Source organism: Coccinella septempunctata, chromosome 5 (assembly GCF_907165205.1).
Source record: "Coccinella septempunctata chromosome 5, icCocSept1.1, whole genome shotgun sequence".
In the NCBI taxonomy this organism is placed as follows: Eukaryota; Metazoa; Arthropoda; class Insecta; order Coleoptera; family Coccinellidae; genus Coccinella; species Coccinella septempunctata.
In genome coordinates this window covers 22,741,214-22,758,443 of record NC_058193.1, presented here as the reverse complement: position 1 = coordinate 22,758,443, position 17,230 = coordinate 22,741,214, and the positions used below count along the sequence as shown (strand labels likewise).

General features: G+C 35.0%; 2 protein-coding genes across 2 annotated transcripts in view; one reads left to right on the top strand and one right to left on the bottom strand.

Annotated features, from left to right (window-relative positions):
• Positions 1–31: 31 nt before the first annotated feature.
• Positions 32–1,307, bottom strand: LOC123313462 (probable DNA replication complex GINS protein PSF2). Its single transcript, XM_044898355.1, has 3 exons — positions 963–1,307; positions 637–907; positions 32–178 (listed from the first exon to the last, which is right to left on the bottom strand). The coding sequence occupies exons 1-3, from the start codon at positions 1,205–1,207 to the stop codon at positions 104–106; spliced, it is 591 nt and encodes a 196-aa protein (XP_044754290.1). The 5' UTR covers positions 1,208–1,307; the 3' UTR covers positions 32–103.
• A 5,467-nt stretch (positions 1,308–6,774) lies between these two features.
• Positions 6,775–17,230, top strand: part of LOC123312854 (glutamate receptor ionotropic, kainate 2-like) — a 15,197-nt gene continuing 4,741 nt past the window's right edge. The window contains exons 1-10 of the mRNA XM_044897400.1: positions 6,775–6,985; positions 10,365–10,511; positions 10,593–10,947; positions 12,400–12,541; positions 13,292–13,459; positions 13,519–13,674; positions 14,512–14,729; positions 15,970–16,186; positions 16,248–16,332; positions 16,392–16,530. Coding sequence (XP_044753335.1) covers positions 6,895–6,985; positions 10,365–10,511; positions 10,593–10,947; positions 12,400–12,541; positions 13,292–13,459; positions 13,519–13,674; positions 14,512–14,729; positions 15,970–16,186; positions 16,248–16,332; positions 16,392–16,530 — 1,718 coding nt within the window. The 5' untranslated portion in view covers positions 6,775–6,894. The remainder of the gene's footprint in view (positions 6,986–10,364; positions 10,512–10,592; positions 10,948–12,399; positions 12,542–13,291; positions 13,460–13,518; positions 13,675–14,511; positions 14,730–15,969; positions 16,187–16,247; positions 16,333–16,391; positions 16,531–17,230) is intronic.

The window sequence follows — 17,230 nt, the reverse complement described above, 5'->3', positions numbered from 1 at the left end:
TGGCCAGAGATACAAGGATTCAAAACAAAAATTCTTCAAAACTTCATATATTCAACTATAAACATTAATAAAACAATATCATTTGCTTTAAATCAGAATTAAATTAACTTCTAAAAGAATAGGAAGATCTTGACTGTTGCCCACTTGTTGACGTAGATCCAGTTGTGGGTCCTTGATACTGAAATAATTATTTTTGTAGTCCCATAGTATTAATACTCGTAATACTAATTACTTTTCAAGCAAAAATAAAAAACGAGTCATTGCAGGAATAACAAATTAAAAGAATGATTTACCAATTGCTCCATTTACTTGTGCTCTTTATAGTATGGAGTTCAGTTTAGTTTATTTTTTCCAATTTTCTTCAAGCAAAAGAAATATGTTCAAATATTGAATATTTGGTGTATGAATTGTGAACTAAGTCAGAATAGGCTTTGGTCTCAACTTTTTCTTTTGAATAATAAATGAAACTTCCCAATTACTTGAATAAGAAAACTGGACATTAGAAGAACACTAGCAGAAAAAATGGAAATGATCCATAATATATGTTCTTGAGGAACAAAAATAGACAAATACTGAAATCAACTTAGAGATATTGGATGTTCAATAATTGGGTGTAATTTTTTTACGATGACTCACCCTTTTCATCCTATGGATTTGATCTAAAGCATGTGGTAGAAGAGGCCTCATTGAATTTATCTCCATCATCGTTAAATTGTCGACTGCTGCATAAGAAGACATATTTTTAATGAGTTCATCAACTGAGGATCTCAATTTTGACATCCTTATATCCCATATATCTTTCACAAGAGTACGTATCTCATTTGCCCTAATGAGATCGTCAGGTGCATTTTTCAACAGAGCCTTCGTAATAGTCATATAGTGCTCATTTGGCATTTTGGTGAACGTACTAAAAAAAGAATTGAAAGATTTTTAGACCGAAATAAGAAGAATTTATTCATTACGGCGCATTTTTCTCGGTTTCTTTCAGGTTTTCCAAATAATCAATGTCCATCCAATCAGGCTGCTCTATTTTACAAATTTGTTGCTGCTTTAAATTTATTGCTATCCATAATGGTACTTTAACTGGCAAACCTGCTCTGAAAGGTCCGATATCTCCGGATATCAAGTGAATCGCACTATAATTAAAAGTTGGAACTATAACAACGTTTTCTTTTTCTCCTATGAATTCTACCTCTTCAGGGTCCATTGCGGAAATATAATAAGAGAATCTCTGATAGAAAATTCTGAAAGTTTAGAATAAATAACATAACCAAAAATTTGAATTGCGAGGAATGGCGCCAAATCGGAGATCACAGAGTGTTTGCTGTGAACTAGTGTTCTGTGCTGTGAACATTGAACTCAATCATTGACCAAGGGCGGCTCGTCAGAAGAGGCAAGGAAGGCTAACAATCATACAATCAATATCCACCGGCCGCGTCCACGTCCGCTGCGTCGAATGTGAATATTTCCTAGGACTGTCTATTCGGACGGAGGCTATTGGGCCCACAGACATTGAACTAAAGAAAGAAGATCTTTAGTTCAATGCCCACAGATTATAACCTAACCTAACTTTATAATCTTTGATTGGGCCTTCTGCTTCCGTTTATAGTGTAAAGCCAAAAGGCCTGTTTTGGTTCGCTTTTAGGATGGTTCCAGAACGGTTCAAAACAGTCGCACATTTATTTATTCAGCGTAGGCTCGCGCGTAGCATGTGTGTAGCTTCCCATAGCATTGCTGCTCCACTACTTTGAACCGATTCGGAACCGCCTAAATTGCGAACCAAAACAAAGCCAAAGAGTAACCAGTTGGTTACTCTTTGGTAAAGCTATATTCACAATCAATTCGCGGGCCGAAGTGCAATTCGACACAGAAGCTGACATTGGGCCTTCTGATTCCGTTTATAGTGTAAAGCTGTATTCACAATCAATTCGCGAGGTACGTACGTTCACTCGTAGGTACGTTCTCTAGACTCACATACTAGCACATTACTCAGTAATCTGTGCATACTAGCCTATTCTTTTTCTTTTGTGATTCTGTATAAAGTATTCATTCTGTATTCTCAATTGACTCCGTATTCTTGTTGTAGATTTTCTTTCCGTTTACCAGATTCTTGAATCTGGTATTCTTGAATCCGCATTTATGAATTTCAGGGAGTAGAACAATCGAGAGAAAAGTGGAAAGGAAATACACAATCGATCTGGGATAACATGAGATGAAAGATCCGCTTTCTATTCTATTGAGTTCAAGAATACGGGCTCTGAAGTGATGCGAGTGGCGTTGGAAAACGGGATTACGAGTGTGATTTACGCCTAGTAATAGTTCAATCGTTGCGTTATATTTGAAAGATTAAACTAACCCCGTCCTGCCCTTCTACTCCCGGAAGTAGTTTGACAGAAGGTGCGAAAGCCCCTGGAAAGGCAAAAACAGGCCCCATCCTATCCGAGTTCTCAACCTTGTCTTCGACTATAAATCCACTATTTCATCTGCTCAAGCTGTCCAAGAGCTCCGAAGAAAACTCGTTACACTGTATATGCAAATAGAAAAATGTATTAACCATGATGATCGTGGTGCCATCTGAAGTAGGTGATGGTTGGTTTATGTAGAGTTACTAAGAAATAAGACCTATAAAAGAAGGTCCAATCTAATGGGCAGATGGCAAACAGATCAAAGCCATCTGCCAATTAGATTGGTCCCTGTATGCCTAGGGTGTCCCTGAACTCAACGTGAAGCCGAAGCGGGGTGACAGGATTGATTGTAACCATCATAAGAAAAATCAGTAAAAAAATCTATCCCATGCAGTTTGAAAATTATGGGTATTTAAAAAAAAACTAAAAATTTGGTCGAAGTGTAACCATTTTTCGGTTATTGATGTGGTTAATTTTTATTATTTTTGTTCATTTAAGCTTTGGAACCGTAACCCTAAATAACATTTCTAGAATCACAGTCAAAAATAATGACACAATTGCCCCAAGTTTCTCAGAATTAATACTATTTGTTAAACTATGAATTTAAAATTTTCAAAATTTGTCGACTGTAATAGGCCCTCCTTTAAAAAAAAATTACTAGAGTGCCTTGGTAAATGCCATTAAAAGTTGGCGCATTTAATCAGTATTGTAAAATGGTACAATACTTGTTAGTTTCATACTAAATAAAAAGAAAAAAAATAAAAACCTCAAGTAACCCGATTTTTGCTAACCCATTCTACTCAGTCAAAATGTTTTTTATTCGCACAAGTTCTTGGTAGGTTATTAATTCTACGGCAAAATGATGCCTCCTTTAAAAAAAATTTACTAGAGTGCCTTGGTAAATGCCATTAAAAGTTGGCGCATTTAATCAGTATTGTAAAATGGTACAATACTTGTTAGTTTCATACTAAATAAAAAGAAAAAAAATAAAAACCTCAAGTAACCCGATTTTTGCTAACCCATTCTACTCAGTCAAAATGTTTTTTATTCGCACAAGTTCTTGGTAGGTTATTAATTCTACGGCAAAATGATGAGAGAGATGCATAGTGGACATGTTTGCCATGAGCGAGCGAGACTGATAGTGACGCCACTTTTACCAAAGTCAACAAAAGTAAGTAAAACTAATAAAATAACTAATAAAATAACAATACTAACAAGTATTGTATCATTTTACAATCCTGATTAAAGTTAATAAACTAGAAAAGAATATACTAGATGCCTACAAAAAGAGCACAATTAAAGAAATTAACGAGACCAGTACCGATACATCCACACGGTGATACACCCAGAGAAATCAAAGATCTCATCAGGGAAAATCGGAGATTAAGAAAAACATACAGGCTCAACAAAACAGATATAAATAAGAGAAATCTAAACCGACACAGCCAAGTTCTAAGAAATGCCCTGAAGGACATGAGAACAAATAGATGGAACAAAAGAGTTCAAGAACTAAATACTATCGATCATTCTGCATGGAAAATGCAAAAATGTCTGAGAAGAGAAAAGACTAAAATACCACCTCTCCACGGAGAAAGAGGAATGACATATACGAATACCGATAAAGCAGAAGCACTGGCGGACTCCATCGAAAGAGAATCGAGAATAAATTACAGACCTGATGACGATAATGATGATCTGGAAGAACTAGTTGAGAACAACGAAGAAGAAATGGACGACAAAATAGAAAAACCAACATCTCCATTCGAAATAAAGGAGATAATCAGAAGCTTGAAAAATAGAAAAGCTCCCGGAAGTGATAAAATAACGAATGTTATGTTGAAGAAATTACCTAGAAAAGGTATAGCTGCTCTCACAAATATTGCAAACGGTATAATGAGGACTGAACACTATCCGAAAAAGTGGAAAACTGCAGAAACCATAGTGTTCAACAAACCAGGCAAAGATAAAAAATTCCCCCAAAACTACAGGCCGATAAGTTTATTGTCCGCCCTAGGAAAAGTAGTAGAAAGAGTAATCGCTAGGAGGCTTACAGAAGAAACTGAAAATCTGAATCTCATTCCTGCAGAGCAATTCGGATTCAGAAGAGATCACTCAACAGAACAGCAATTACTGAGACTCACAGAATACACAACAGAAGGATTCCAAAATAAACAAGGAACTGGTCTTGTACTACTAGATGTCGCCAGAGCATTCGACAGAGTATGGCATGAAGGATTGATTTACAAAATGAGATATGCTGGATATTCAATCAAACTGTGCAAGTTGATTAGGAATTATCTGAGGAACAGAAGATTCTACGTGAAAGTGGAAGGAGAAAACTCCACAACCAGATATATGGAAGAAGATAGATGAAATAAATGACTGGTTTATTAAATGGAAAATGAAGCTCAACGGACAAAAGAGCCAAGCGATATTACTGCAAAAGAGGAGACTGAGAACTACAACAAATCTATAGGTAGATGGAGAAGAAATCGAATGGAAAAACGAAGCGAAATATTTAGGTATCACCGTAGACAAAGGTCTAATTTGGAGAAGCCATATCAAACAAGCCGTTGACAAAACCAAGGCAGCGATGAATATGCTCTACCCGCTGATAGGTAGCAAGAGCTACATGTCAAATGGGACAAAATTGAAAATAATCAAAGCCGTTGCTAGACCTGGATCAGGTGCTTGGGGATTCGCGGCAAAGAGCCATATACAAAGAATTCAGGCAACAGAAAGCAAGCTACTACGATGTGCCATAGATGCGCCTTGGTTTGTCAGGAACAAACAGATATATCGAGATTTGAAGTGGGAAACCATCACCGAATTTATGAATAGGAAAGCTGAAAAGTTATTCGAAACAGCGAAGGAACATCCAAACGAAGAACTCAGGAGACTAGTGGACTACGATCCGGAGGAAGACAGAGGAAGAATGAGAATTTACAAAAGGAGACCGCGAGATCAATTGAGGAGAGATTAAAATGAGAACGGAAACTTATTAAAACTATACTAAGAAGAGATATCCGAAATGGACGAACATGAAAACCCTACCACGACAATGTGCAAGAAGAAATTAACCGATCAAGTGATAAATGGTTTATAGGCAAATGCCCGGAACCAAAAAAAGCAGGTTAGGTTTAGTGGGTCGCAAACTCGGAAGAGTGAGTAACCCCACAGTGTTCCCTAGAAATGGGTTCCTCTGGGCGAGAGATAGAGCCTCGTGTTTTTTTCACGGTCGCAGATTCCCCCTGCTATAAAAAAAAATCCTGATTAAATGCGCCAACTTTCAATGGCATTTGCCAAGGCACTCTAGTACATTTTTTTAAAGGAGGGCCTATCAAAGTCGACAAATTTTGAAAATTTTAAATTCATATAGTTTAACAAATAGTATTAATTCTGAGAAACTTGGGGGAATTGTGTCATTATTTTTGACTGTGATTCTAGAAATGCTATTTAGGGTTACGGTTATAAAGCTTAAATGAACAAAAATAATAAAATTAACCACAATAACCGAAAAATAGTTACACTTCGACCAAATTTTTAGTTTTTTTCTTAATGCCCATAATTTTCAAACTGCATGGGATAGATTTTTTTTCTGATTTTTCTTATGATGGTTACAATCAATCCTGTCACCCCGTTTCGGCTTTACGTTGAGTTCTGGGACACCCTGTATAGGTATTAGTTCTTAGTAAGGTTGTATGAACCGACTCCAACAAAGATAGACTCACACGAATTTAAAAAAAAGACGAAGATGCCATATCATCCTTAATTTCGTACAAATTTTAGTGTTTGACCTTCACGAATAAGATTATTGTCTCAGGTTCAGGTATCGACAAAAGCTTTTACGGCCAGGATGAACTAGGTATTAGGGTTGATTGATAGGCCTTCCGGGATTCTGAGTCTTGGTCTTTTCTTTTATATTATATTTTAGGAATTTCACCTGACTCTTCGCCCAAAAATGCGATAGACATCTTCAGGGGAATCTCGGTCTGTGATTCATTAGTTCTGGTATCTATCTTATATCTCTGTATGTTATATAAATCGTTCAAAAATCTTTCGCCAAATTGGGTCAAAGAAAACACATGTAGTATACGACTACACCCAATAATAACTCAATATAACTACCCAGGTCACAGTTTATTTTCATTGGAAGTAATGAAAGAGTTAGAAAAATCGGAAAAAATTCAGTAAGAATTCAAAATGTGGAATATGAACAAGAAAACTCAAATTTTTACCGTTTATAGTGAAGGGCACAAATCCAGTATTCCAGTACTAATTATGTGTTATCTTAGACAATGTGCTTGAAATTTTCCCTACGAGTGTGTTGTCTGGAAATAACCACGTTATTTCTGTCATATCCTCCGTCGTCCCTGAATTTGGCTTTCGTTCAACAAATTTCAAGTGTGCATTATCCCAAATTATGTTTCTTCGATAAAGAATCCAAGTACCTATGTGATTGAATTACTTCAATACTAATTAGTTAAACATGAAAATTGTCATTCAGAATGTCGTATTCTGGTTAATATTCGCGTGTTATAATTATTTATGTTTGGGTGAAAAGGATCCTGTAAATATTGGTACGTGAGTATTTGTTTTCCTTTGGCTAGTTTCAGACCAGACACGATTGATTTATCCGTTCTCAAAAACTTAAAGATGTCTGGTTGAGTATCAGTTATCTGCACTAACGGTTAGACCGCGAACTAATGGCATGAATCAATCTAGCAGAAAGAAAATAAGAATCGATTTATTCTTCTAGAATCTAGAAAACGCTCTTTCGAAGATAACTATAATTAGTTTCATTTCTTAAAGTTCGATGAATGGATCATTTTAATTCTTGAATTAATATTAACATAAACGGTTCATAAATATTCAAATAATGGATCTTTCTTTCAATCATTATTTCAATAATACATAACACAGGGTATACAGGGTGAGTCTTTGACTCGTACAAATATTTTAACAGTAGATTATTGAGGTCAGACTTTTTTCCTTTACCATTTTTTCCGAATCAGCTCAGTTTGAAAGATACAGGCTGTTGAAAAACCATAAGAAAAATTTATTTCTAGTTCTAGTCTTAATTATATAAATAGTACGAGATCCCGCTGCAGAATTACTACGTTCATTACGTACAGAGACAAACACACATTTTCACATACGTTTATGGATAGGAGAATACATTGATAACACCGCAGCCTGTCAAAAGTGGCCGCAAGTAATTTTAATTAAATTAATGTTAATCAATATTCCAAGAGAAATTTCGTTCACTCCGTTTTGAAATAAAATATCATCCACATCGTAACAATGCATGTAAAGAATACTAAAATCCATAGCTGCCGTTGCACACTCGGCTGCAACTACCTCGCAGCCAGGTGTAAGCAGGTAACATTTCGATGTATTTATACGTTCATGACGTACACGGATGTTTTTGATATCAAATTGAAGCTAATTTTTTTTCGAATAGGATGATGTATGGCTGCCTGTGAAAAAATGGCCGCAAATTAGGTCTGCCATCTGCTAAAATAGCGAGATATCTGAAATAAAGTGAAAGAGATGGCGCGCAACGCCACTTGTTAGATGAGGATGGTGGATGCCAGCCGACTTAACATTTACAAAATTATAATTACGTAATGAATATTATGAAAAAAACTTAAAGTATTAAGAGATTTATTTTATAATAAAAAATAATTTATTCATCAAGTACAAATGTAATTAAATCTGAAGAATTTTTTTCGTGTTTCTTCAAAATCAGTCTTTTGAATCAAGTTATATTTTATATCAGTGTATTACATTTTCTAGTCCAAGTCCGATTCCTCGCTGCTTTCACAATCGCAGTTGTCACTATCGTCGTCGCAATCAGAGTTTTTTTCATCATTTGAAAATGTGTTAGCTCAATTACATAATACATTTTCTACTTCTATCGGAGTTGAACTTCCCAGAAACCATGTTGGTTTCAGGGCACCATCCAGAAGAAGCCAACCATTTATTCTCCGCACTAAACTTTAAACAGTGGTACTTAGTAGCATTGAGCAATATCGAATTGACGAAAATCGTCCGTAGCACCTTTTGTTTTAATGACTTCCAAAACGATAAAATGTGGGTTGAAACAAACCCTTTGATTTTTTTAATGAATTTTTCATCATTCTCTTTTTGCCTTTTCGTATTAGAATCTATTATATGCATTGCGCCCGAATTCTTAATATTCGTATAGCGCCCGACGAAGGGTGATTATATAAATAATATCAACAGCGTTGTGTACAACGAGCTCCAACACGTGGTTATAATATACGAATAATTCAGATGCACTGTTCAGAACCCTAAGATTCCTTTCACACCACGGGTTTTTACCGTCGGGTTTTTACCGGAAAACAAGCGAATGAAAAATTATTCATCGGGTTTTATCCGTATACGGTGGGCACATCAAGCTCTCGAATCTCGTGGCGATAAGCGACGAAAGTGCAATCTGGTTGTTTTCCAATGCGAAACTAAACCGGAACATGTGTGAAAGATCCCATAATATCAGTAGATATAATTCGGAACATCGGGTAAGAACCCGATGGTGCGAAATGAGTCTAACTCTCTCTTACTTTATTTCGGATATCTCGCTATTTTAACAGATGGCAGACCTCACTTGCGGCTATTTTTTTACAGGCAGCCATACATCATCCTATTCGAAAAAAAATTAGCTTTAATTTGATATCAAAAATATCCGTGTACGTCATGAACGTAGAAATACATCGAAATGTTACCTGCATGCTTACACCTGGCAGCGAGGTAGTTGCGGCCGAGTGTGCAACGGCAGCTATGGATTTTAGTATTCTTTACATGCATTGTTACGATGTGGATGATATTTTATTTCAAAACGGAGTGAACGAAATTTCTCTTGGAATATTGATTAACATTAATTCAATTAAAATTACTTGCGGCCACTTTTGACAGGCTGCGGTGTTATCAGTGTATTCTCCTATCCATAAACGTATGTGAAAATGTGTGTTTGTCTCTGTACGTAATGAACGTAGTAATTCTGCAGTGGGATCTTAGACTAAAACGGTTTCATCGAATGAAAGGAATTTCGAAATATGGTTTTTCATTTATTTTATGAATCATTTTCGAACACAAGATATCACCACGTCTTCACCTTTCTCATTATTGTTACCATTAAATACCCACGTACCTACCATAAAAATACCAAAAATTCAAAGAACCCAACTCTTGAAACTTTGGACGCTACCTATCTAATGTATATTTGAACGTTTTGTAAAATAAAAGTATTATCCGAATTTTCTCGTGTAATGCGTCGTTTTCGAGTAATTTCATGTTCAAAAATTAAAAAGTATCTGTGATATTCAGAAAATTGGTTACTTTGGCTGAATATGAATTGGCTGAATACAACTATGTTTAGAAGATCCACAGATGTGTAGTGTCACAGATTATGCTAGTTATTCTGAAGGTAATTTTATTTTTCCAGGGGTGGCACAGCTCATTATGAAAACTTAAAATGGCTATATGTTTTATCAGGGCCGAATCGGAAAAAATGGTATGGGAAAAAAGTATTTCTTTTGACCTCAAGAATCTACTGTTAAAGTATTTGTACGAGTTGAACACTCACCCTGTATTCCAAGATCTGTTGAGTAGTGTTGAGCACTCAAAAAAAAAGATATCAAATTGAAAAAGGCAAATGGCTTGCTTTTGAAATAAAATAGACGGGTGCGAAAATTTTCTTTTTCGTACAAGAATCTTCCTTCCGAATCTTCAAAGATGAGAAACGAGAGATGATCGATATAGGATTTTTGCACTTGATTTTACATAAAGAATATACCAGAGTATGTTGAAATATTGGAACGCAAACGGTGAACAATGGAAATAATAAGCTGTACTCAAACCCAGCAGCATTAGATATATGGACAAAAATGATGATTTAAAGAACATTCTATATATAGAGGTATCAAAAATTTTCAGGTGTACTTTTCAATGAAGAAAATGCCAAAGAGAAGTTACCAGTGGAGAGCGTTCTCCACAGAAATAACATAATGGATTCGAGAATATCTTATAATCACATGTTTGAAGTCGTCTCTACTGATGACACCGCAGAAGTTGAAAGGAAAGGTATTTTACCCTTGTGTAACTTAGCCATTACTCTGGAGTATTAAACTTATAGTTTCATACTTTCATAAAAATAATTTTCAGTTTGTAAAATGATGACTGAGGGAATAGGCGCTATATTTGGACCTCCTTCAAATATAACCTCAGCAATGGTGGAGTCAGTCTGTGCCGCCTTAGAAATTCCACATATTCAGATAAATCCCAATAACAAGCCGTTTTCAAAATATACCACTGTCAACTTTTATCCAGAACCTAAGTTATTATCCAGAGGAATCGGAACAATTGTTAGAAATTTACATTTCAAAAGTTTCGTTCTTCTTTATGAAAATGATAAACGTTTAGTACTATTGCAAGATATTTTGAAGCTAGAAAAAGATGAGCCTGACGAGATGATCTCAACAATCAAATTGAAACCATTGGGTTCTGGTCCAGACTACAGGTGAGTGTCTTATCTTAAATGTATTCATATTTTTGTTTGTTGTAATTAAAGTAAGTAGGTTTAGATCGCGTTTATTTTCAGATTTTACGATTATCCAATTATTCGAAACATACGCACTCAGAACATGCCATTTGGTTGGAACGTTTCAGGGTCGTAATTTTAGTGGAGTGGTGTTTGTTAGAGTTATCTATTAAATAAAAGAAATTAAAAAAAAATAAATAAAAATAAAAAATAAATAAATACAAGTTTGGTGTTAGACTGCTGCAATAAAATCGATATTTCTATAAAAAATAACTCAAACTGAAAACGCTGAAACCCGTCAATTGATTTTTAATCAACCTCATTTTCTGGCATTCAAATTGAGCGTTTTACTTCATTCTCTTATCCACAGTACTGTCCAACTTCCGTTTTTCAAGTGGAAACACATATCATGTGTGAGCTCGCTGAAAAGCTAACGGAAAATGGGAGCGCATCATAATCTTTTTTTTTATTTTTTATTTCGTGGTGATCAGAAGAAACATGAAAGAATCTTGAAAACAAAATGAAATTAGTTTCTAACAGCTCAGCCGCACAATCCCATTCAACTTCCGTTTTTCAAATGGAAACATAATAAATTAATAAAAGAATGATCACGCCTAATAACAGGGAGGCAATGAATACAATAATAAGGATAAATTCAGATGCATACCACCCGACGATATGAATGTCAACAAGTGTCAATATTGGCAAGTTCTACTGGGTACCCAGTAGAACTTACCAATATTGAATAAAGTTCCATCAATTCCAAACGTTCCCCATCGTAGAAAAATGCTATGTTGCTCTGATGAGGTCAAATGAGACCGAAACCATGGTCAGCATCTGCTTTTCTTCGATGGAGCGTACTCCATTTGGGGCCTTGACGATGGCAAATTGGCTAGTTCAATGCAGATCGTAACACTTGTTGATATTCATATCGTCGGGTGGTATGCATCTGAATTTATCCTTATTATAATAAATTAAGTTTAGGCTCGTTGGAAAACTCAAGGAAAATGGAATCGCACCATTAATATTTGCCTCTTCAGCAAAATATCGAACTGAATTTCCCAAAATGCATCTCAATTTGATAATTATGCGACACTTAAAGATTTGGTTGAAATAGATGTAACAGTTTTTAAGAAGTTTATCCCATACTTTATTGTCCGATCGACAAATACATTCTCAATTTTTGCTGAAGATATAGAACAGGATTTCTCAAAATGCATCTCTATTTGAAAACCTAAAAACAAACTTGCCAGTCCAGTAATAGTCGTATTTAACATCAATTTCAGAGAAGAACTCTCAGTAAAGTTCATTTTAATCAAATCTTAATTTTGAACATACATTCGAGTCAGCCTGGGTTAATTATAAATTGTAATAAGAGTACCTACTCCTTATCCTCATTTGATCAGAAAATTAGTTGAAATATTTTTTTAGAACTGTGCTGAAGGAGATTCTTGATAAAAGGGAAATGAATATAATCCTTGATTGTAGTTTGGAAACAACAATGCAAGTATTAGGACAAGCCAAAGAAATTGGTATATTAGAGAAATACCACAACTTCTTTTTGACATCTTTGGTGAGTAATTTGGATATTTTTGATTTTCATAATTGTTCAAGAAAATGACAATAGCTACTTATGTACCAAGGAAGAAAAACTGTCTGTTATAGTCGAACCTGCAAACTGATCCAGGAGTGATTTTGAGGGGGGCATAATTTTATATTTGAAATTCTGTAAGGTGTTTGTTGATATAAATTGGTTACATATTTATCTCGTATTTCCCAGAAAAGCCAACATAAATCAAAATGTGATAAATATTCCGAAAGAAAAATTTTTCTAGCAATAAAGCTCGAAATTGGATCTGACGCAGCCTAGGCTAGCCAGCAGGCGAGGCATCAGGTTTTGCCAAAGTGCATATTACATACTCTTATGAAAGTAAGTACTCATCTGTTTGCTGGCCTCGGCTATGTTTCCTTTGTTGCCAATTCTCTCAGCTTTGAAAGAGTGTTCTGTATCGATATCACTATCCATTCTTGATTATTATCACTAATATTCAAACCACGTTCGCGGATTTCCTGAAGGATTAGTTTGACAAGAGCAAATGACAGTTATTATCATAGGCACACATCAGGTATTACATTTATTACTCCGCTCTTGTACCGTGGCGTACCATTTATAGTAACGACAGTGGACGAAAAGAGTTTGGGGACAAAAGTGTCTGCGGACGAAAAATATTGCACTTTTCGTTCGGAAATTATTATGTGAAATGTCATTGTTGGGGTCTACGAAAAACAAGTTTATGACTTTCTATAATGGAGTACTTTTCAGGACGCACATACGTTGGATTTCGAATCAATAGGAGGAAATGCAAATATAACTACAATAAGAATAATAAACACAGAATCTGAAGAAATCAATCAGAAAGTGAAGGACTGGGAACTCGAAGAAATGCAAAAAACGGGACAGAAAAGAGAAATATCGCCTTATTCTGTAACGGTGAGCAAAATATGAGACTGCTGGTCGAATACACTTTTGAATGGGAAAACAAATTTCAGACATCCATGGCCCTCATGTACGATGCAGTTCATCATTTCGTTGATAGTGTCAATATTCTTCACGTAACACAACGCATCAATCAAACTGAACTTTCCTGTGATAATCAAGATATCAAATGGGAAGGGGGTTATAGGATCACAAGTTACATGAAAATTGTGAGTTGAAATATTTAATTAAAATGATTAATTTGAAGAGTTTAAATTTGAATCAAGTAAGTTAGTATTTTTGACTAATCATTGTATATTTTGTTATGCAGAGTACTTATTAGGAGAATAAAATAAATTTTTATCAGGTCCTGCCTTAGCGCCCTCGGCAAGAATCCATATGAGTAATGAGAAAGATTGAACAAATCATCCTCAGCAACAAAAAAAGTCACGTTATGTTAAATAAAGATTAATCTGTTTTAACACATTTTTCTACAAAAGATTTTATAGCGAAGATAGGTATCAATTTGGTGCGTTACTTTTTACTCACTCTGTATTATGATGGTTAAATCTAGGCTTCCCTTAATTATGTTATAGTGATCTCTGTTGAGTTGGGTTTCAATGGTAGGTAGTGAAACATATCTAACCCATATTCAATCGAGTTCAATTTCGCATCCGACGACTTTTCGTTTCTTCATTGTTGACGCCAACCATTCCTACTTTTACAGTTTTCATTATACCTGATTTACCACTGTTTTCATTGCATTGTATTCGATGAAAATTTGTTTTTCATTTCTGAATGGAAATCATGAAATCAAAGATCCATAAATGAACTTACTTGAAATACTTTCAATGTTGTTGTATCGGAAAAATGGCTTGACAAATTTATAATTTCGAGTCCACCATACCCATCTAGATCGACAATATTATATTAAATATGTGAATATGGAACAAGTTTTGAAATAACCACGAATAATAAACATAAAAATTATGAGGGTCATCTCCTTTCGAAAGCCTGCGTTTATCGACTTTTAGAAATCACTCATTCTCATAATTATAATTTTTCAGAGATCTTCAACATCTGCTCTGACATATCCAATAAGCTTCGATGAAAACGGTAGAAGAACGAATTTCACAATATACTTGATCCAAGGATTCAGGGAGAACGTCATAGGATATTGGCATCCTGGCCTAGGTGATAAGTTCCAATCAAACTTTTCTGCAAAAGATTTTGCAGCGAAAGTTGTACAGAACTTACAAGCTGAGACTATAAGGGTTGCCTCAAGGTTTGTGTTTCTAGGTTTGTGATTTCTTGACGTAGGTATATGATTTGTCTGTGATAATATATTATCAAAGATTATAGAGTAACTCTATAATCTGTGATAATATATTATCAAAGATTATAGAGTAACTATAATCTTTGGATATTATGATATTCCTTCCTTTCGTGGGCTGCCCCAGTCTGTAGCTTGCCATCAAGTTCCAAAGTTCTAATGAAACTGGTCAGCTAGGGAGGGTATTCCTCAAGCTGTCATACTCTCTAAATTAGGGGTTCCCAACCTTTTCTTGGCTAGGGACCTCTTTTATATTTTCTTATTAGCAGGTACCATCTGTAATAAACCCGTTCGGTCTTGACGATTATTTAATTTATTCCATATTCTTGGAATTTTTCCGCGATAGTCACCTTTCCAGTAGATTATCTCTCAATAGCAATAACTGTAGATGGAATTGTGATACATATTCTGAAAGAGCAACTCTTCTACTAATAAATCTGAAAATTTTATGGAGCTCGATGCAGCCGTTCGGTCTTGACGATTATTTTATTTATTCCATCTTTTTCGAAATTTTTCGATAGTCACCTTTCGAGTGGATTATCTCTCAATAACAATAACCTTCATGAAATTAAGAAGTTACCCGTTTTACGGCCTCATCTAGGTGTCCGTAATTGCCAATTCCCTGAGCTGTGGTGAAGTGTTACTGTTATCCATATCGCTATCATTATCTATTCTTGATCGATTCAATCACTTCGGAATCTAGTATATTGCTAAGTGACAGCCGGACGAAAAGTGAATTAGGACGAAAAGGACTCGCCTTCAAAAATAGTCGACTTTTCGTTCGGAAATTAATACGTGATGAAATCTCAAATATTAATTCTGTTTAAAGTCTGGAATTGTCCAATAATTTTATGTTACCCTTTTTCCGATTATAAAAGATCTCAGGAGAAGATTTATAGATTTTATTGAAACGATTCTTTTGAAAAAAATGAAAGAAATTCACTTTTCATAATTGTAAAGATAATACTTCGAAAGATACTTTTTCCTAGAGAACTTGGTTATTGAGCGTATATACAGATTCTGCAAACACACTCTGTATTGCAATTCCTTCACTTTCTGACTCCAAAATATTATTAAAAAACAAAACTTTTATGTATTTTAGACTTTGTTTGAATTTTCTTATGTTATGTTATGTACTATTTTAGCTAGTGGTAGCAAAGGAGCAAAATATATTGATTATTATTATTTCAAGAATCGGTGCCCCATATTTGATGTGGAGAAAATCTGAAACAGGAGAGCCATTGTATGGAAATGCACGTTTCGAAGGTTACTCCATGGATCTCATCTCAGAAATAGCTGAGTACTTAAACTTCAAGTTCGAATTCTACCTAGTGGAGGACGGACAGATCGGAAAATATGATGAAACGAAGAAAGAATGGAATGGACTGATTAGAGACATATTAGACCACGTATGAAATCAACAATTATTTGTAATACGCAAATTCATCAAATTCACGTTTTGCTTTCCAGAAGGCAGAGTTGGCAATTTGCGATCTCACTCTGAATCATCAGAGACAAAAGGTTGTAGATTTCAGTCTTCCTTTCATGAGTTTAGGTATCTATAGCTCTATCAACCCCCAATATTTTCAGATATTGATTAAATCAATATTTCAGGTATTAGTATTCTTTACAAGCATTCTGAAGTGAAAGGGTTCAACTTGTTCGCTTTCTTGGATCCCTTTTCACCAGATGTATGGGTATATATGGCAACATTATATCTAGCTGTTACTATAGTTTTGTTTTTCGTATACAGGTAAGGATATTTATTATAAGAGGTTTATTCTACGCTAATCAAGACACCCGCAAGAGCACTAAAACCAATTCGATATTTTTAATTTTATTCAGGAAAAAACTAATACAAATAATATAATAATGAAAGGAGAGGTTCCTTTTACAATTGTAAGAAAATAGTCCTACAAATATGAAACTGCAAATGCGTCATATTCGAGATACCTACAGGGTGTTACTTGAATTTAAATTCTACATTCAATCGTTAACCCTTCTCAGAAATTCAGTGGATGTTTTCATCCACTTTATGCCATTGAACTCAAAGAAGAAATAGGACAGATTGTCTCTGGAATCTGAAAGTGACTCTCCGGGTCAGGGAAAGTGAAGCCGACTGAAATAGAGAATTGAAGTATACCTATCGCACTCTGTATACTTGCGCAAACAAAAATTACCTATTCTTCTCAAGTTTAAAATAAATATTTAAGCATCCTGAACACTTTTAGATCTCGTTTCCAAATTGAAAACACTTTCAGAAATCACCAAAAAAACGAAATTAAACCAAAGTAATCACCAAAACCGTCTGGGACAACCATCTGATTGATGTGAACAAAACACTAAAGAAAGAGACTGATACCCATCAATGTCTATCCCTTTCCCAAACTTTTGGACATAGAGTCATTCGGGGCAACTGTGCGCACTTTTGCCGTTCAAGCCAACCCTGTTTC

Coding starts and splice junctions, on each gene's coding strand:
- LOC123313462 (XM_044898355.1), bottom strand. CDS start 1,207: ATGGACCCTGAAGAGGTAGAATTCATAGGAGAAAAAGAAAACGTTGTT. Junction 908..962: donor GAAACCGAGAAAAATGCGCC/GTAATGAATAAA, acceptor TTCTTTTTTTAG/TACGTTCACCAAAATGCCAA. Junction 179..636: donor AAATCCATAGGATGAAAAGG/GTGAGTCATCGT, acceptor TAATTATTTCAG/TATCAAGGACCCACAACTGG.